Source organism: Uloborus diversus, chromosome 10 (genome assembly GCF_026930045.1).
Source record: "Uloborus diversus isolate 005 chromosome 10, Udiv.v.3.1, whole genome shotgun sequence".
Lineage (NCBI taxonomy): Eukaryota > Metazoa > Arthropoda > Arachnida > Araneae > Uloboridae > Uloborus > Uloborus diversus.
The window spans coordinates 13,325,784-13,348,069 of NC_072740.1; the positions used below are offsets into that span (position 1 = coordinate 13,325,784).

The 22,286-nt window shown below is 33.0% G+C and overlaps 1 protein-coding gene across 1 annotated transcript in view; it reads right to left on the bottom strand.

Annotated features, from left to right (window-relative positions):
* LOC129231660 (putative sodium-coupled neutral amino acid transporter 11) overlaps window positions 1-22,286 on the bottom strand; it is an 89,096-nt gene that overhangs the window by 62,018 nt on the left and 4,792 nt on the right. Inside the window, exon 2 of the mRNA XM_054866023.1 lies at window positions 6,000-6,050. Coding sequence (XP_054721998.1) covers window positions 6,000-6,050 — 51 coding nt within the window. The remainder of the gene's footprint in view (window positions 1-5,999; window positions 6,051-22,286) is intronic.

Here is a 22,286-nt window from a genome sequence, read left to right on the forward strand (position 1 = left end):
CCGTAAGCATGCCCTTTAGCGAGCGAAGCGGTGTTTTCCCTGTAATTTAAGGTGTTTCTATAAATCAACAATGCTATAATAAAAACGTTATAACGAACACTCACAACTAAATAATACGAAAAATTAAATTATTTACTTAAATAATTAACTATCTTCAACTATAAGAACTAAAACAAACGTTGAAAAAATAAGGAAAACAAAACCCAATAGAAAAATTCTACAAAATCAAATTATGTATAATTGAACATCGGGAAAAAAACTCATTCAAAAATCTGTTCACTGATCGCAGCAGCGTAGCATGGGCATGGTTCCTCGCAGCTATCGACACTATCGGCCAGCGCCCTCTCAAAGAGTTAACTTTCCTCGCCATCTATTAGGAATTCATAGAACTAAACAATTAATTAAACATTTAATTTGCAATAACAAATATTTCTGTCAATCTTGTTGAAAAAAAAAAGCCTATAGCGTTCGGCAATAAATGGACTATTCAACACAAAAGGATTTTTTGAATTCGGACCAGTAGTTAATGAGATTAGCGCGTTCAAGCAAAAAAACTCTTTGCTTTTTATATTATCAGTTAATTAATAAGAAAAATAAAACATTGATACGTATACATATATATATATATATATATATATATATTTTTTACAAATCATTTTTAGTATCGTTTAGGATTTTTCCTGAAAAGTAACCTCGTTTATGCCTCATGGCTGACTCGAATCTACGCGCATTGGATCACGAAGCCCGCGTTTTCAGGTCGAGCCACCGTGGCTACGCATATTCTGCGTTCCAAGCATTTTATATTATGATATACATTTTCCCGTTTTCACAACATTTTTTATTGCTGTTCCACTCCTATTTGTCATATCATGATGTTATATAGCCTATAGCCTTCCTCAATTAATGGACTATTCAACACAAAAAGAATTTTTCAATTCGAACCAGCAGTTCCTGAGATTAGACGGTTCAAACAAACTCTACAACTTTACATTATTAGTATAGATTTTTACACCAGACTTTATTATTTCACAAAAACAAGGCAGGAGAAAGAGGAAAATACAAGATGTAATTTCTTAAGATTATGAATTTGTGCATGCAGACTTTACTATTTTTTTTTTTTTTTGTCACTTTGTTATGTTATTTTAAATCATCATAATTCAGTTTGAAATATTTGTTTCACTTGATTTACATTTTTATCACTTTAAACTAACCTTTCAGGTTATTATTGATTGCAGAAAGGGAAGCATAAGTAAGTCCAAATTAAAAAAAAAAATAATAATAATAATTTCAGTGACGAATTAATTTAAGGTGAGGTAATGTTTCTACTTGTGGCTAGATTTATCATAAAAATTCTTATAAAATTTTGTTTACTTAAGAATGAAATAAACACTTTTAATTGAATCCTGAAAAGTTTCATTAGTGGGACAATTTCTGAAATAATCAATTCATATATCGTTACTAAGCAAAGCTGCAAATCATTCGCAGGCGCCTTCCTCTTTTTTCTCAGCTATGCAATTCTTAAAGTGTCTTTAAAATATTACACTAGTCAACTTTCAATCACTATTCAAAGCCTCAAATATTAAAAGGCAAATTTATTCAAAGAAACTTTTTGAAACAAACAAAAATTTTATTTATTTTTTAGTTGATTCCTTGAAGATAGAGAAAGATTAAACTACAGTTTTGAATTTGTCAAGAGTAAAATGCTAAACCATGAGTTTCAAATGGCATCCTGATGCGCATAACTCACTTTGACTAAGCAAAAATTCTATTACAATACGCATCGTCAAAGAACTAAAGTTTAATAAAGCATTTTTTTCCTGAAAATATTTCCATTAGGAAAACAGCCAAAACGCGAAATAATATAAAGATTAAAATTTTATTACGAGTCACTATTCCTAGGTTTTCGAAGCACAAAAAACATTTATATATCGCCTTGAAATTTCAATTAAAATTCTTCTCGAATAGCTGTTCGACGCGCTATCTTTTCACATGAACAGAAAGTTAAAAATGACGTCATTCCCTCTACGCATTATGATTGGTAGAAAGATAATTGCAGATTTTCGACTCCTTGAAAAGGTTTTTGTGCTCAGAAAAACATTAAGGGAAAAATATTGAGAACGATAAAGCGAAAATAAGAAGAAGAAAAAAAAGGTTAGTCTGGTATTAATTCATATTTCTTGCAAGTACAATGTTGATAAAGGGTCGATAATAAGATTAGGAACATAGGTAATGATAAACAGAACCTTACAATTTATATTCGATACCAACAATATTTTATGGACATTCTTCCAGTCAAAAACCCCAAAAAGGACATTGTAAGCTACAAAACAAATGGGGGGGGGGGATTATAAGATTTAATTTTCTTTATATATATTTTAAAAAATTGTTAAATATTCAATAACAAGACTATAGAAAAAAACAAATATCAAACAAGTTACTATAACAACTTCTTTCAGGCACAAATTATGAAGGCGACTTTTGAGCCCATAATCTTTTTATTTATCCGATTAAAGTTGCTAATATTTTAAAGTCATCTAAACTTTCTAACTAATGCGTACATCAACGTTTGGTAAATTAGTAATTAATGCAAAGTTCTCAAGCATTATCTTCAGAATTGGATGTACAGCACATTCACCCTCTTCACTCTCGTCTTTACTATTTTGAATTATAAAACTTCATACCCCCCCCCCCCCACAACGGAGAAAATATTAAGAATAAACAATAGCCGAAAACAATTGCTACGATTTATTAGGAACAATTATAAATGCTCCTTTCTGAATAATTAGAACTTCTAGGGTATAACTTAAAATCATTTTGAGGCTGCGGAAGAAAACTTGGCATACGAGAAAAACAGTAACTTGTTCATTAGAACCAGAAAAACTTTTTAATTCATTTTGGAAATTGAACCACTCGACTCTCATCAGCTGCTCTTATTCTCAATTGCAAGTTATTCATAGAAAGGCGGTAAATACTCCCTTTTCAGAGAAAAGGTTTTCCTCAGCAATCTCAAGTAAAAGCAACAGAGCATCCACATTCAACCTGCGGCCGACTGACTGCATTTGTCCTTTTGAGATCTTATGAATGATCCATCCCTATGGTAGTTAAAAGCTTTGAGGCTGTGACCTGGACTTAGTTTTGTACAGGGAAACTCCAAAAGTTGCAATTTTCTTTTTCTCAAGCAATTGCAATTTCGTTTGGTCCAGAAAGGACAACTTGTGAAATAAATTCAGCTACATTATCAAAATAATGTAAGTTAAAGTTGAGGTTGAAAATATGGGACGTGGATTCAAAGGAAAAAAAAAAGCTTGAGTACCACATAGAGTGCCTTGAGAACAGAGTGGCGACAACAGCGGTATTTCCTCCCCCCCCCCCCCGGACAAGCTCGGCTGCAACTTTCGTCCAGATGCGATGAGAGAAAATTTTGACCGTTTGGCTGAAATAAGTCGATTTGCCACCAAGTGCAAATCGCTATCGCAGTTTTGGCAGAAGACGTGACTTCAGTTTCTGAAGCATTTCGCATAGGCTACTGAGTTCCTCTCCATTCTTTCTTTTCACTTATCCGCCAAAAACAAATACATACATAAGATTTCTAAGAAAAATGAATTGAAAATGATAAGCGACTTCACCAATTTATATTACATAATATGTGTGCGTGAATAAAAACAAAGTAAATGACAAATTTTAACTTTCACAAGAGAAACGAATGAGAGAAGAGCATTACTTTAGAATGAGTTTTCTTGAAAAAAACAAAAATTCTACGATAATTGTTTTTCAACGAGAGAAAATTCGCAAAATAAATAATGAACTTCCGTTGCTCATTGTAACGTGCAATAAAAAAAAGAGTTCCTCTTGAAGCAAATTAAGAAACATAATTTTTATATAGCTGGGCAGTTGAGGGCAAGTCACACCCGATTAAAAATCGAGACTTTTGCGTCATCTTTCTCAACATTTTAAACTCTATTCAGAAGCATAAAAAGAATTATATGCGAAGATTTCAATGAACAAATTTCCATTCTATAAGCTCATAAATGGCAATCCAATCGAGTAATAAAAATTATCAGAAAAGAAAAATTTCTAGCTCGTCTCTTGGCTTTGTTTTTTGTGACTAAATTCCATTTGCCTCCCAGGTACAGACATATGCATATGAATAAGTTTAATTAATTTCTGCTATATCCAATTTTACGAAAACAAGAATTGAAAAGACCAAAACAAACTATTAGCTATAGATAACTGAAATGCACTGTGCTAAAAAGCTTGAATTGAGAATTCTTGATAAAATAATTCAATGATAGTTTCTTACTGCATAAATGCGGACAAATTCTTAACAAAATAAACAATTCACTTCGAATGGTTATCGCAACGTATATTAAAAAAGAAAAAATCTTATCATCGAAGAAACTAGTAAAAGAAAAATTAAAAAGTATATCGTTAGTTGAATGCTACAACAAGGTAACTGCAATTTGTATGACATTGAATGTTTTACGAAATGGTGGTTTAATGATATTTTAATATCGTGAAAAGATACTAATTTCTTGAGTTTTTTTCGAAACAGTATAAAAAATACTGAGTTGAATTTACGTACTTATAGCATTTTTCCACATTATGAATGTGAATGATTTAAATTAATTTTAAACGTATTTAATTTTGAACATTCACGTTGTGAGTTATTGATAATGTGTTTCACATTTTTTCCCCTTTTTATAGTTTCTGCGTCTAAACAATAAAAATGTGCTCCAGTATCAATTTTCTTCATAATGAATCATAAATAATAAGCAGCTTCATATAATAACTAATATAATGTTTCTTTTTTCTACAAACAAGATGCATTTTATTTTTATTCCAAGATAATTATTTCATTTGAGTAAAAATATTACACGCTGAAACCCATTTATAAGAAAAACTAACTTCTAAAACCTGAAAATCAAACGCTCCTGGAGACGGAGAATGGTTGCCGTAACGTTATTGAAGCCAAAAAGCCCGCCAACACTATCCGAATCCAAAATCCCAAGATCAATGCTCTATAATTAAATCAATTTGTCGCTTAGAGTTGCAAAAATGATAATAGGTGATAGCCTATACATTTATGTACTTGAGACATAAGGTGAAATATCAGTACAAAACTGATTATTCACAATTAAAGGGTTTTTCTGAGACCCATCCAATCTTCCTATGTTAAGTCTACGAGACTTTCGTCAAGATGCCCTCCGGCGGATAGAGGCGCTCTCCGCTTCTCAGTGGGGGATGTGCTTGTCGTCACTCTGATCATTCAAGGCACTCTAGTACCACACAGTCCTATGGTAAAGTTTCTGTCCTGCTGAAAGCTTACTAGATTCGCGAGCGGATTCAAAGATAAACCACGAGTTAAATCTCTGGTCATCATAAAATAATTTTGAATAAGTTTACTAACTAGTAATGAAAATATAAACAGGGAGAAGACAAGGTTGGAAGAAAATGTACTTTCAAATCTTGATCTAGCATCAGGGACATACCAGAGAGTATTTGTTATATACAGTAGTACAGCATTGATTATCCGTAACAATTGGCGAATGAGAGAATTCGTAAGGTTTTTTTTTTTTCAGATAATCGATCCTTTTCTAAAAATAAAAAGTACCAGAGACGTAGGAGAAACATGAAATCGCGACATTAATACCAATAAAGACAAGAATTAACTAGACTGGTTTGATAGAACCGAGAGCAGAAGTTGCCCACCGCGCGTTAATTTGAATTTTCCGAACTGAAACGCTATTTGTCAACTAATCTTTTGGTCAATCGGCATTCAGATAGTATAATATTAGATGGTCAACTATTTCTTAATATGCAGTTGCGAATAAAGTCAGGCAATGATTTTCTGCTAATAACAGGTAAATACAGTCTTCATGTTTTCGAGTTTTCGTTCCAAAAATATTTTTCAAAGGTTAAACAAACTGCAGATGATTCAATTAAGTATACTAAAATTAAAGATACACAAATACATGAAGATAAGCTTAAAAGAAACTTACAAGTATAAGTTGCTTCATATCGTCTGTTGATCCAGAGTTGTCATTAGTCCCCTATAAACATTAAGATTATTTAATGAGCATTACACATATAATTAATTAATAATAAGCAGATATGAAACTTTTATTTTTGCATATGAGAATCCTCCTTTAATTAAAATAAATCTAAATGATATATCAAATACCAAAAGTAACATTTTGCGGACTTCAATAACGTATTTTAAAACTAAAAACACACACACACACACACACAATAACAGATGACCAAAATTTTTCAAACGCGTCACAACAAAGCATTAATCTACGTTTAGTTAGCAGTTTCAAATTTCTCCAATTAATAAATGTTTTAAAAGATAATAATTCGTTTTCAGAGGCCGACAAAAATTATAAATCTTAGGCGTCAGGAAAACTTTTTTTAGGCGTCAGGACAGTTTATGCCCTATTTTAAGCTCTCTAAGTATACTATTCCACGAATTATTGAATTTTTAAATTTTAACTTGACTTCGGGATCATCATATACATTTTGAAAAGAAATAGAAAAAGAAAAAAGAAAAAATCATTAATTTTCTTAACGCTTTATTGAAAGTAAAGCTATATTTTTAAATAGAAATTATGAAAGCAGTTGAAATACAAATCTTAGAGCGTATTTTAAACTCACAACTTTGAATACCTGTAAAAAAAATTCAGCAAAACATTAGAAAAGCAACCTTTATCGACAAAAAATTTATTTTTAAAACATTAATTCACATAAGTTCCGTCTAAGCTGATTGTATTATACTTCAATAGACTTCGGAATGAAATTCCTAACAGGTTACAAATCAAAGGATACTTATTCACGATAAATTAAACTTGAAACATATTATCAGAAACTGCGCTGGGAATTCACATAAAAAGGAGACCCAAAAAATCCTCGGAAAAAATACTTACTGATTTAATATGTGAACTTCCTTACATGATACCTCTGATAAATTTATTAAACTTATTACCATTAAATGCAAACTACAGAAACACACTGTAAAAGCAGCTGAGACAAAAGTTGGCAGTTGATGGTCACTTTCAGAAAATCCCTAACTTGATTCCTGTATTTTGTTTCATCATATACTTTCCGAAAAAGTTCAGTCAATTCCAGTTTCTTTGATATTGTGAGAAAGAAAAACAAATATAAGATTATTGTTTTACTCGTGATAATTTACCTTTATAGTAATTTTAGCAATCGCTAGTGCTTTACTTGGACGTTGTAAAGCAATTAATAGCATATAACTGTCACCTATTTTCGTATTGTCTTTTTCTACCGAAAGCAGCTATGCAAATATACGGACGTCAAAGCGATATACAATTCACGATAGAGTATTGAGGATGACATCGATAGTCTTCACGTTTCTTATCCAAAAAAAAAAAAAAAAAAACAGTACCAATCAAATAGTACATTTATTCCCATTTGTTTTTGAGGACACTTTCGTGTCATACAACTACTCAAAAATTGCATTATTAAGCGATCACAATAGGTAGCTTTCAATGAAACTATGAATGAAATGCACCTTTGTTTATTGAGGTATGGAAAAAAAATACTGCTAACAGCTATTTTGTTGGGGTTGAGCATATGAATTTCAAACTACCTTCGTTTAATATAAAGTAATTTTGTATAAAATAAAATGAAGCAATAATAGTTATGATGCTACATTAATAATTTGAAGTGGTAGACGCAAAATTAAATATAGTAACCGCAGCTTATGAAATCACTGGATTACAAAATTAGCCGCTTTTAAAAATCAAACGTGGAAGAACAGAATCAGTACAACATCAAAACATGATAAAATTATCCTTTAATAAAATCATTACCGCAGTTTTGTTAAATCAAGCTTTTGAAGATTATATGCTAAATATTGGAAGAAAAAAAAAGCTATAATATGTAAAAAAATTGCAGCGGACATAATAAATTCAAAAGTTATGTCACATCAAAAAGTGGAGGAATTGGTCTCGGAAGATAAGAAAATATGGCGGCGCAAATTTTCTCTGCAATAGACGTTAGAAAAATGTTTGATGTCATACGATGCATTTTAGAATGAAGAGGATGTTACAAAAAAAAAAAAAAAAAATCATGAAAACTGCTGAATCTTTATTTTCAAGTTCTTTTCATCACTTAACAATACACCAATAGTTCAAATCAAGGTCCTTACGTAAATGAAAAAAAAAATGTAATTCCTGTTTCGTTAAAATACCAACTTTATTTTAAAGCACTTAAAATGTAAATCTAGCAATTCTTTTTTTATAGTTTTTTTCCTTTCGAGTACTTAAACCTTAAAACATTTTAATTTTTTTGACTGTAGAAGACTGGTTTATAAAATTAGCCGCTTTATAAAATCAAGCGTTCTCAGAACGAATGTGATTTTAATAAGCGGCGGACACTGTATCATCAAAACAGAAAAAATGTATCGTAATATCCATCCTTAAATATGTTCATACATTAACAGTTGAAATTTACCTTATTTGAAAAGTAGGGGAAAGTGGGGTAAAACCGGAAAGTCGGGAGCAAACTGGGTACCCTCTTCTAGCCTCTGTAAGCGCTGCAATCGCGTGAACAAGATATGAACTACCTTCCACCTTGATGAAGAAGCAGCGGCTATTAAATTAGAACGCAACAGACTCGCTTCTTTCGTTCCTGTGAAGAAAATTTTTGAACAAAACTAGACCGATTATACTACGTTCCTGTTTCTGCAACAGTAAAGATATGTAGCTCTCTTTCTATACAGCATTTAATTACCTTCAATATCATTCTAAGTAATTGTCTGTAGCGTTCTGTATAGTCATATGACGGCATTTTTTATGAAAGCTTTAAGTGTGAAGCAAAACCGGGTACTACTCGGGGCTCCCCATACAAGCTTCATCTTCAACATTAGAAGAAAGAAAAGTGATGGAAAAAAGACCAAAGATGGACGGAAGAAAAAAAAAAACTTTTGCAAAATTTTGTTTCTTCATACTAAAAATTGATTTCTGGAAGCCTGCAAACCTTAGGGTCCTGGTTTTACCCCACTTTCCCCTATAGCAAAGCGGATAAAGAAAAAACTACATTTCTATTTCATACTTAACTTTTCTACTGAAAGGAAAGTAATAGTAACTGTAGTAACAAAAAAGTAGTAAAAAACTTGGTTATTGATGGATTAAGCTTTTCGGGGTAAGAAGTCAAGTAGTAAGTATCTCAGCAAAAACAACCCTGTTGTAAGAATTTCCCCGCCAAGAAAACCTTTAACTCTTCCCCACAAAAAAGAAAGGCTTCATCCTAAACCAAAAAAAACCCCAGCCTAAAAAAGTCATGATATCTAGTTTGACCGCCAAGTATCTGCCAAACCATCATCCTCCCTGTTCTCCTCTTTCAACACACCTACTTCCGTTAGATCCTCCTCCCATCTTCAACTCCTCAGAAATATGAATAAATCCTTCAAATTGTTTATCTTGTTTGGCGGGAAGCTTTTGTAGTTGAGGTGGTTGCTTGGTGAGTAAAAAGCTTCCCGCCAAACTAGATAAGGTCAGACATAAAAGTAGTTACATTGTTGCAGATTAAGCCATTGACCTGAACCTTAGATTTTAGTTTTGCTAGTCTCATTTTTCAGATTCCGCTCATACGTCCGACACCATGAGTTAAATATTTGTTTTCTTAAAATAAAATTTTATATCAGAAATTCTTTTTATGCTTAACAATTCTACATACATTAGTAATTATTTTTAAAAATATTTTGATCTGTTTCAAAACGGTTAACCTATAAATGTGTTGGTTTTTTAGAGTAAATTTCGTGCAATTCTTACGTCAGACACCGCGGAAATGCCCTAATGTGTCATGTATATCCTTCTCCTTTTGTCTTGTTTTTTTTTTTCCTGTCATTTTAGTATTTACCATGTAATTCAAACTAATGAAAACACAAAGCATAAATTTCTCTTAAAACATTTGGGCAAAATTGTATTTTTAGGCAGAATCCGTAGAAGTGTTCCTGCGCCAACGTAAAAACTCACTGATTTAGAACAAACTGAGATAAAAACGAAGAATTAATTTATGACTGAAAAAAAGTTTAAAAAAAATAAAATTAGGTATTTCAAGTTAAATAAGATTTTTTTGATTTTGAATATTAATAGAAATGAAAAAAATATAAAATATTATCATGTAGAATACCGTCATATAAAATATTGACGATTAAACAGCGTCATTTCTTAAAAAAGCAGAACTACATGAAGCAAATGCATTGATTTTCCGGACATTATTTATGCAAATAAGGAGTACTAAACATTCCTTTTTTTCCTCAACCCAAGAGCAAAAATATTGGTCCATACAAAAAAAACCTTTTATAATAGAATTTGCCGGACGATAAAAGCAAAAATTCTTTCATAAAACAAAAGTGTTGCTGAAGTAGCAAAATTCAAGATTATGCACAAGAAATTGAAAGTTATGGTGTTTAGCTTGAGCATTTCATCCATCACAGCCTCTTCAGCTTTTTTCTTTTCGGATTAAACTTTTATGATATTCCTCACCCACGCACTTGGTAGATAAAAAGAAAATCGATTGAATAATAAAACTCGTTTTCTCGTGACAGTCATTCCTTGATTGTTGAAGATATATAGCCAATTATGCGTCAAGATGAACAATATATTTCTAAACAAGAAAGGTTTCTTGTTCAGAAATATGGAAAATAAAAGAGCCTTCTTTTCATCTTGTGAAAAATACAAATTATTTCAGTCACGTGACTGACACAAAAAAAAGCGTTTCTGTTTTTTATTCTTTCACGCATAATTAAATAAACTACGGCATTGATTTTCAATTTTAGATTTAAAAACAAGGGATGGTAAATTACCTTGTAGATCAAACACTTAGAATCATCTCAATTATGTTAGTATAATAGGTAAAATGTAGAAAAAATAATTAAATGAATGAAAAAAAAAACTGTCAACGTTACATGTGTATACCAGACTAAAAATTTTGCAACATTTCTGCGTTAATAATCAACATTTTAGAACACTTGGACAAATTAATAACGGAAAAAAGGAAAATTCGCTCAATAGCATCAAGATAAACAACTTTAAAATATGAATTTTAACGCAAAGCATGAAAGAAATGTTGTACTATTGGCCATAAATTAAAAAAAAAATGTTTCAAGAGTATTCCCAAATACATCTCCCGTGCCATCACTAATTCGATGAAATAAATTTCCTGCATTTTTGATCAATGATTGTTCCTGTCTTTTTATTTATTTGAGACGTAAAAGTCAGGACTGCGGAGTCGGCATGAAAATGACAGACTCCAACTCCGACTACTGGCGTAGATAGCCTTAAACTCCGACTCCTTTACAGCCTTACAGCCATTACTACTGCCATTTCATTTCAAACCAAGCAGGCAGCTCTGAAGTGTCACATGACCAATGACCATCCCATGTGGTTCCCCCCGCCCTTTTATTGCAGTACTTACACCTAACGTACATATATTTTCTAAAAGAATTTTTCAAAAAAAAGGGGGGGGGGGGGCGTTTCCAGAAAATCAGCGAAACACTCGATTGGGTGCTCATTTGTATACAAAAAGCACATCAAATGCTGCAATTCTCTCCTTATTTTTTAAACACCGGCAATGACAAGTTTTTTTTTTTTTTTTTTTTTTTGTTAATTTTCCGAAAGTGCCGTTTTATCCGACTGCCATTAGTCAAGAAATGGTAACTTTGTTCTTATTTTAAAAGTTCTGGCAGTGTGATTATCAATGAGCTCTGCGTTGTTCCCGTTGGTTTTGAACGCAAAGCAAACAGAGCGATGCACAAAGTTTTCTAAAAGCTTATTTCAACTTTTAAAATTTACTAGCAATACAGTAAGTAGTCAATTTACGAAACACCAAGCATCTAAAAATGCATCATAATGAGAAAAAGTATACAATTACTTCAGTAAATGCAGCGACAACAGAATTTAATAGTTTTTGCAAAACTTTTTAAAAAAAGTTTAAGAAACAGAAAAGTGCCAAAATTTCTACGCATTTGCAGCAAAGGAAGGAATTACACCACGTACTTCACATTTTTATGGAATTTAGTACCACCAATGGCACCTATTCCTCACTACCCATAACTTGTCCCACCCTAATAAATAGGAACATATTGGATCCACCTGAGAATTTTTAGAATTTAAAGAAATAAAACGGAACTTTTTTGAGTTATCTTTAATCTGGTTAAGGGGTACGACACCTTTTGGATTATTTGGAGCCACGTTTGAGTTTTCCATCCCCTCAGAAGTTACAACAAGGGATACGGGCCCCGGAATGCCCCCCCTTCTTTCTTAGATCCGGTACTTCATTAACCATTGCTTAGTTGGATGGTACGCGAACTCAAGAACCTATGATTCTCAGAATTGTATACTTTTAAGGGTTAATCAACTTCAATGTTATTCTGTTTTTCCTTCGTCACATTAGTTTTTTTACAAGCAGGAATTTCTCATTGAAGAAATGTGTGCACTAGTTTAAGTTTATATTTATATTTTTCACAACATTTTATTTTTCTGAAATCTTACTAAAACCGAGTTTTTATTTAAATATATTTAAATAATGTTATTTTTATATTCCACTTCATATTTAAATAGGTGATTTTGCTTTTAATTTTTAGGAATTGATTTCTTTTGATATTTTCTAACTGAGACCGAAGCAAAAATATGATTATTTTTATTTGAAAGTAATAACTTTAGACTCAAACTGAGAAAATATTAAGCAACAAAAGTGTTCGTTGGCCGATGCTGGTGCTATTAATTAAAGAAAGTTATGAAAATAAGAAAACCAACTAAACGGCGCAGTTAGCTATAACATAGTTTTTTAAATAATCTAGCCAGCTGGTTGCCAATGGCAGTTATTTTTATTAGTAAGTCGAGTCATATATGCGATCGAATCAATTGGTCGTCAGTTTTAAAAAAATGTAAGGAAAGCCAGTAAAAATTGAAAGTAGTAATAATAATAATAATACCAGGCTCGGATCTATAAATTTTAGGCAACGAAACCTGTAGGGCCCCTTCCCAGAGTCCAGCAGTGTATATTTACAACATTAATAAGTCTTTGCTATTTTTTTTCTTTTTTTTCTGCCAATTTCTTGGGTCGCTTGGCCCCCTGCACTGCGGCTAAGCAGATCCGGGCTTCTAGACACTACGAACCTCCCACCGTAGGGGTTTACGGCCAATGCCACAAAGCCAGACTGTCGAGACTGAAGTCCATGAAATCACACCTGTATGAGTGATTTCTAACTTGCAAAAAACTTTTTTTAACAATAGTATTACTTTTAAAATGAAATCATCATGGGCTGTCATATGCAAGACACAATTGTCTGATTTGCATTGGATTGCTTAGCTATTTGTTTCTTCTGGAAACAAACTCTGTAAAAAGAAATAGCAGGAAAGCAAATTATGTATTTAAAAACTTGCAACAATAGGTTTTGAGGATTTTTGCTAGAATTGGGAAGACTGAAATCGATGTCAAAAGTGAGTCTTGCACGAGACGGTTAAAAAAGAGATTGGGGGGGGGGGGGGTGATGCTAAACGAAACACACAAGTGAATCAGTTTTTGTTAAAAGGGCGTAAGTCAACTTACAAACAGTGTTGATTTACCCTCTTTAAACAAAAATTGATTCAAGTATTTTCAATAAGAGGGGAAGATTTTAACTTTTAGCCTAAAATAAAATACTTTTAAAACGCGTATCGACATCAGCAAGTGAACATCAACATTCACATAACAAAGGTACTGGTAAAAGACCGAGTATTTCTGGAGAATCACCGGTGAAGGTCATTTTTCAATTTCGGACTTTCACGGAAACATAAGTGTAAAGAGAAGTAACAGTTTGGTCCAACTTTCCCACACAAGTGGAATGACCCAATAATACAACGACCTTGAAGAGACAATTTTAAGGTCTATGTACCAACGAGAAGGAAAGAAAGAAAAAAAAAAACATGAATCGGACTCGAGAAAGGACATTTGAAGAAAATTTTGCAGCCAGCATCACTTTGGCTGCTGCTAGCCTAAGTGACTATTTTTGAATTGCACCTCGCAGAGATAAAATATACCATAAGATAAAACTGCCCCAAAATTAAAATTTCAGCTTCAAACAACAATTAAAGCTAAGCTCCCTTGTAAATTCAGACGTACACAAAAACCACTTTGAAAACAACTTGAATGTTATATTAATGAGTAGGTTGTGTAATCCGTTTGACACATAATGACTGGTTCTGAACAAGGAAGTTGGGATGTGATTGAAATAAGATTACTCATAATGAGTACACGTGAGAAACACGCATGAAGAGAAAAGCTGACGACCAGCAAGAGCATGGAAATGTACCACCATATTCAGCCCGCTGCAGCTCTAAATACTATTGCATCTAGTTTCAGACCTAATTTTCAAATATTCTTTCTTCGGCGATCCTATTTGCTCGAATTAAAAAACCTAACAGTGTGTTTACTGATTTGGGGATTCATAATTCCATTTATTTCGGTATGACATTTTTAAAATGTCCTACATCATATTGCAAAACTTTTAACCCCAATTGCACAGCAAAAGTAAAAATAAAGTTATACATACACGTCATTCAATGATGAACTTCATTAACAAAATTAAAATATGTATTTTTCATATGCCAAGTTTTTAGTTCAATCATTATATTGCTACTAGCTTACTGCCCGGTGTTGCCCGGGTGCTTTTTAACGCAACATACCTTTTATATAATCAATTGAATGAATTCTATCTAAATGAGCGTAAAAAAATACATTCACAACGCTTTCTAGGCTCAAATCTTCAAAATACTTTAAATAACACATAAAATCAAGCATTTGCCGAAAAAGAAAGCAGGTAGAGAGAACAGATGCAGGTAGAGAGAACACGTATTTAATTTTGTTGCTTTAGACAGAGTATTCCTTAGAGAGTATCAAAATTTTAATTTAAAGGGATACAATCGTCGTGAGGGGTGGGAAACGAACTATTTAAAAACCGTCAATTAAATTGCGTTATAGAGAAAAAAGTAGGAGTGTGCATTTTGGTCAGTATCCGTGTTAGATTTTGTTTTTTAATTACTTGCAGGCTGTGAAATTTTTTTAAACATAAATGTCTTGTTTGTATTTACATTTGTATAATAGACAATTTACACAGATGGTTCAAAAACCATGACTGGTGTGGGCTCCGCGTTTGTTTCCTTTTCGGGTAACACAATTACAAGTTCCTCTTCGGTGAGACTTCGGGAGGGAAACTCAGTCTTCCAAGCAGAACTTTTGGCCATCAAAAATGCAATTGCTTATACGCAAAGCCTTCCTCAATACCCGTTCCAAATTTTCTCTGACAGCCTATCATCTCTATTGGCCCTTAAAAATTCTTTTAGCAAAAATCAATTAGTCCAAACAATACAAAAACAGGTACTCAGCTCTACTAAAAATTTTAACAACTTTTGGGTAAAAGGCCATTCAAACAACAGAGGGAATGACGAAGCTGATCGTCTTGCCAAATTAGCGGCAGACACTACCGGACTTCAGGAAGACGCGAGTGTCCCATACCCCGCGTCACACTTCAAGAGGCTATTAACGACTCAGCTTTGTATGGATTGGCAATACCGATGGGACAACGCGGAGACGAGCAGAGGATTGCACGATATGCTACCAACAATCAAGCTCTACCCGCGCGTCTCACACCGTTGCCACACCATTTTCTCAACAGGTCACGGCCCATTTCCTTCATATTTGAATAGATTTAACATTATCGACTCTCCTCTCTGCTCTTGCGGAGAAATAGGGGACAGCCTCCATTACATCTTTGACTGCCCACCAGGGCCTGATTACCGCACAGGCCTACTAGGCCTGGGCCTGGGGCCCCCTCTTCCTAAGGGGCCCCAAATTACTTAAAGAATTATGCATAGCATTACAACTATACAAAAAATACACACATTTTTAAAATAATAGCCTTCAGGGGGCCTCCAAATTATTGTGGGCCTTGGGCCTCACTTTTAGTTAGTCGGGCCCTGCTGCCCACTAACAGAAGCCCACCATCTCCGCTGTCCTCCGGGCACATCCCATCAACAACGCCTGAAGCAGGCACTTAAACTGCGGCATAGCACCGCGCGTCTTAACGCAATCTTCCATTCTTTATCAACCGAGGGTTACCTGTACCAGAGCTCAATCTAATTTCTTTTACCCATGCATTTTTATTTACCCACAGCTTTAGTATCTAATGGTTGCTTCTATAGACATTCTGTCCTTCTGCATGTCTCCTATTACATTGTACAATCTAATGATTGTTGGCTTTGTTTTTGGTGAATGTAGCTGAGTGTATTGTCTGTTTGTGTCACTTTGTTGATTTGCTACCACTATTCAATGGTGTATAGCTGTGTACCCTGTGTAATGTGTATATATATATATATATCTATATGTATGTTTGTATATGTGTGTGTATGTTTTATTATTATTATTATTTTTATTATTAATCTTTATGTGAGTTTAGAATTGTGTAAGCAAAATTCCTGTCTGTCGGAATATGATTTCATGTATTGCATGCATTATGTACGACATATACAATGTATCAACTCACCGATTAACACAGCTGTCTCCAGGGCCCCATCCAACCGTTTAAACCACACATAGTGGTAGGCACGGGGGACCCTGGAGTGTTATGTTATGTATAATAGACAAATCTTTTGTTTACATTTTACAGAATCTTGTTGCATATTTTGTTCCCCTTATCCACAACTCAAAAGCAAACGAAATGTATTTCACGTTTCGAAACGTAGTTTAAAAATTTTAAACTTAAATGATTCAAATTTTTTCCAATCCATAAATTTAATTCAAAACTTTCTCCTAAATATTGTTCTTAGTCCCCCTCCAAGCAGCAAGAAGAATTACATTTGTGAGTGAAACCAACCTTGAGCAAGTAACATCAAGTTATCTATACCGGAAATAGTTATATCTCACGTACATTTACAGCACTAAATCGTCCAATGTGGTTACACGTGAGATACAAAGTGCTTCACCTTATCCCTATACTGTTTAAGAGAGTTTAAGCTATTATAGCGATAATTTTCCATTCATATCTCACAGCACTTCTTCAATGACGGTTGAAATGCTTAATGGTAGCTACAAACTTCCAATATTTTTCGATTGTTTACAGTAGCAGTTATCGAACTTAGCTTTTTAATTTGGAATGCAGCTTTTTTCCAACTTATTTCACGATGAAAAAAAAAACTTCCTATTGTGGAGTAATATTTCATTAATCTTTTATATAGTAATCTCTGTGTCTCAAAATTTGCATTATACCTGCTTATAGATATAAAATTATTGCTAGTTGGCGAAGATGCTTCATCAGATGTACTATTACTCGAGCGTTAAGTTAATATAAAACTTCAAATGAAGAAATTTGTTTGCGTAAAAAACGTAGCAATTTTTTGCAGTTTAAAACAGTTTAAATATAAATTAATATTTAATTGCATTTTTTCCAAACTTAAAACTCCAACCCTCCCAAAGTGTATGAATTCCGCCAAATTATATTTCCGTGTGGTTTTGCGGGTAAAAAAGGTGCACAACCTTTAATTTTAGCACATATTGGCAATCCTAGTATGATAGTTTATGTGTATGTAAGAAACGTCATGACCATCTCCCTCCCCCTTGAAAAATAAATTCCAGATACACTACTAAGCACAAATATGATTATTTTGCAATTTACTTGCGAAATTAGCATTTTTTACTCTTGTTCTTTATTAGCCTTCAGCGATTAAACTTAGTTAAACCGAATTAGTAAAGATCCGACGTAAATAATGGAATAGTATAAAGAACATATGCAGATTGATTTTAAGGACCATCCAACATTAAATTGTTGTACATGGATAATGAATGAATTATTGATACAGAGCTGGTTTTGATATTTTCTAGGCTGTTTATGTGGAAAACACTAATCTATAATTTCGTTCTACTATTACTGCAACGGAAATACCAAAAGAAAGCATACAAAGCAAGTTGAACCGTCGAAGTCTGCAATGCATTCCTGCTTTGCAAGATGCTATTAAAAAAAAAACACGTAATAGCAGCATTTCGATTTCGTTCGGTTTTCTTGCCAAACATGCTTTACTGTAGACGCGAATCGGCATTAGCGGCCAACGTTGAGAATACTTTTAGTTATGGTTGCATTTAAAATATTTCCTGGTGGTTGTAAGCTGCAAATCATTTTTATTAGCTTGGAATCAAAGATCCTAAATTTAACGATAGTAGTTAATCTTTGAAGAAACTTCATCTGAGGCAGTTTATTACGGACTTTTCATTAAGACTAAATTAATAACTATACACAAATTCGTTAGTGTAGAAAAGAACAATTTTATGACTCAAAATATGAATTTAGACCATTTTGGGTGTTTTTAAAATTTCAAAAACCCACCTACATGAACTCCTGAGCAACAATTCACCTTTGTACTAAATTTGGAAGAAATTCGAGGAAAATTGGATTTGTAGAAGGAACATACACTCCCACACACCCACAAACATACATGTTCTTTGATAGCCTGGAGCGACTGCTATTTAACCGAATAAGGTTGTTGGTTATAGTTGAACTGAATTACTTAAAGATTCGACGTAAATCAAGGAATAGTATACAGAAAATTTAAACATTGCAAATTGATTTGGTAGGGATCAAATGAATGAAATATACAATAAAAGTATTCTAATGCTGAAACAGTCGAAGATAGTACGTGAATCTTGAATGTAATATTAATACCTTACTAATGTTTGTACTTTCTCTGCTAATATCGTGGAAAACACTGATAAAAAATTACACGCAACCCTTACTGTTGTGGATTTTTTAATTAAACAATATTAAAAATTACAATTTAACGGTAGCATTCAAATTAAGTAGAACCATGGGTAGCATGAATGGATCCCTGGGGCTCCGCAACGATGTACAGCATTAGTTCTTATATTTACGGCTTTTTACCGAACATGCGTTTCGCTTGTCGCTAAAATGATACTTTTTGTGTTGATTGTGTTTAAAATATTTCCTGGTGGTTATAAGTTGCGAATCATTTTTATTAGCTTGGAATCAAATTTCCTAAATTTAACGATAGTAGTTAATCTTTGAAGAAACTTCATCTAGGGCAGTTTTTTACGGTCTTTTCATTTAGACTAAATTCATAACTATACAAAAAAAAAAAAAAAAATGTGTCAAAAAGAACAATTTATCATTAAAAATATAAACTTGAACCTCTTCATGTCTTTTTTAAAATTCCAAAAACCCGCCTATATGAATTCCTGAGTAACAATTTATCTCTGTGCCAAATTTGGAAGAAATCCGACGAAAACTGTGGCTTTGAATAAGGAACATACACATCAAGGGTCTGTCCAGGATTTTTCGCAGGGTCCGTTTTTTGTGAAAAATCAAATAATTTTGTGAAAAATGAATTAATTTTGTGAAAAATCAAATAATTTCGCAATTTTTTTTTTAACGAAATTTTAGAATTTAGAGATGGCACAAACTGCATCAATTAAACTTAAAGTTGAGTGTTTTCCTCTTCCATGTCGAGAAAATCATTCTGGGGTGTTTTTCTGATATTTTGCGGGGGGCTCTCTCAATATCAATATTTATCTACCATTCTACATTATGTTAAATTACACTAGAAATATTTCTGTGCAGTATTTAAAATAATTGTAACAAAAAATAAATAAATAAAATAAAATTCAGAATAGGGGGGGGGGGGGGTCAGCATTTAACTTTTTGACCCAAGACACTCTTAAAAAGCACAGGATTTTGTTTAAAACTTGTAAATTCCGTGATTTTAACAAAAATAAAAAGATATTTTAATTGTTTACCTCTTAACAAAGCGTAATAATCATCAAAAATTCGAGAAATCGGATTCCCATAGCGGATGCAAAGAGATTGCAATTCTCAAAATCAAGGCATCAAAAGTATAAAAACGGCTTGTAAAAGAAATATTTTTGATAAAATTATTCGCAAGAGTACCGATTTTTTTTTTTTTTTTTTTCAAAATTAGCCGATTTTGTATAAGCTGATCCCTCTAATTTGATTTTAAAAAAGGTTCCAAAAATTATCGGTTTATACACAGAAATATGCGTTATTTTGCTTTCAGATTTGCTCTTTCAATAAACAATTTGTGAAAGATCCGATCTTGTTTATCAGAATTTTGTGAAGGGTCCGTTTTGTTTGATCCGGATTTTGTGAAAGGTCCGTTTTGTTTGATCGGGATTTTGTGAAAGGTCCGTTTGGGTTGATCGGATTTTTGTGAAGGGTCCGTTAACGGACCCAAATATCCTCTGGCCAGACCCCTGCACATATACCCACACACCCACAAACATACATCCATTTTTATATATATAGAAGATTGAACCATGAACTTTATTTATTTGATTCTGTACATAAAATTTTTTCTGAAAAGTGATGAAAACTGTGTAACTGTTATACCGGGTTTCCCTTCCCCCTTTATTACAACTGAAAAGTCCAAGCATTTCTACCTTTTATCCCTTTACTTATACATCATTACTTGATAAACAGCATACATCAATTGCAAAGGTAAGGTGTGGCAACAGTGATGTTTTCAGAAGAGCTGGTTAAGTAATTTTTAACATGATTTTATTCTGGCATCGTAGATTGCGAAATTTAAGTTGACATTATCAGTAAAGAATCCTGTGTAAGAAATGTTTTTAAACTTAGTTCTCCTTAAGTAATTATAGTTCTATCAATCATCGTACTATAGACAGATTTTAAATCTTTTTTTTTTTTTTTTTTTTTTGCAAAAGCTTAAACTTATTGCTTTTATTTTCGTTACTGTGACTCAAAAGTTATTGTTACCATTGCCCAATTACTCAAATAGTCCAGTCATCATAGTAAATTCACCTCGGAATTCGAGATACCCAGCTGTAAGTCTGTAAATACTTGTATATTGACACCCTAAAAGTTGTCTCAAAACCTACATATGGTAGGGTGTACGCAACTGTTAAATTTCAGGGTCAAAGGTCACAAAAATCTTTTTTTGCGCTTTTTTTTGTAAATATCTCATTTCCTATGGGTTTTTAGCTATTGGTATTTCTTATCAATATTGTAGAATACAAAATTCTCTACAAATTTTGTTTAAAAAAAATTTTATACGGTGAACCGTTTTCGAGATAGAGGGCTGAGAGCGCGCGGTCACAGGATCACTTCAGGTCAACCGGTGCCTCCGGTCGAAAACGCGCCATATATAGCTGATGAACTATCGATAAATCAATGATTATAAATATTTGTCAATTTTTATTAACTATTATATTAAAATTTAACCTTTTTTTTTCCTAACCTATCCACTTTTTCTTCAGTATTAATTTACTTAACAACACTTACCTGCCCATGTAATTGCAGAATTGTTAATGAAAATATAGGAATTATATTTGAATTTTAACCTAATTAATATTAATAACTTCTTACATGGTGAAAAAAAAAACAAATAAATTATGAATTAATCTTTTTATTAAAAAATATCATTCAATACATTTATTTTTATTAAAAGTAAAAAAATGGAATAAAGGGTACAAAAACTACAACTTATAATTTTAATCATCTTCTTCTTCTTCATCGTCGTCTTCCGGCTGCTGGTAAGTTTCAAATTGGTCTTCATTATTGTCTTCAACCACATTTGTCTCAAGTTCTTCCATGATTTCGGGGGTTCCATCTTCGTTAATGTCGCTCTGATATGGTAGAGCATTGAGACAAGCTTGCCCATTACATTGGCCACAAGCTAAAGAGCATTGCAAGCCCGCTTTCCTGCATCCGCATCGCGAGATTATTAGAGAGTGGAACTCAAACTTTATTGGCAGTCTGTAATGCTACGAAATCTGTGAAAAGTCTCGATCATCTTCGTTATATGCATTACGTCAAGTCTACAAAACTTAATAAACCTGTGCAGCTTTCAAATATTCCACCAACAAGTGCAGCTGCTCATCAACATTTCAAACGTGTATATTATCAAGTTCAAACTTGGTTAGGGCATGATTTGGATGCGAAACGATTTTCTGGAGCCTATCATTGCAATTTTACCACCTGCTCCAGAAGATTTGCTAAATACAATTTTCTGCAACTGCAAGAGTGGTTGTGGTTCGCGATGCGGATGCAGGAAGGTGGGCTTGCAATGCTCTTTAGCTTGTGGCCAATGTAATGGGCAAGCTTGTCTCAATGCTCTACCATATCAGAGCGACATTAACGAAGATGGAACCTTTGACCCCGAAATCATGGAAGAATTTGAGACAAATGTGATTGAAGACGACAATGAAGACCAGTTTGAAATTTACCAGTAGCCGGA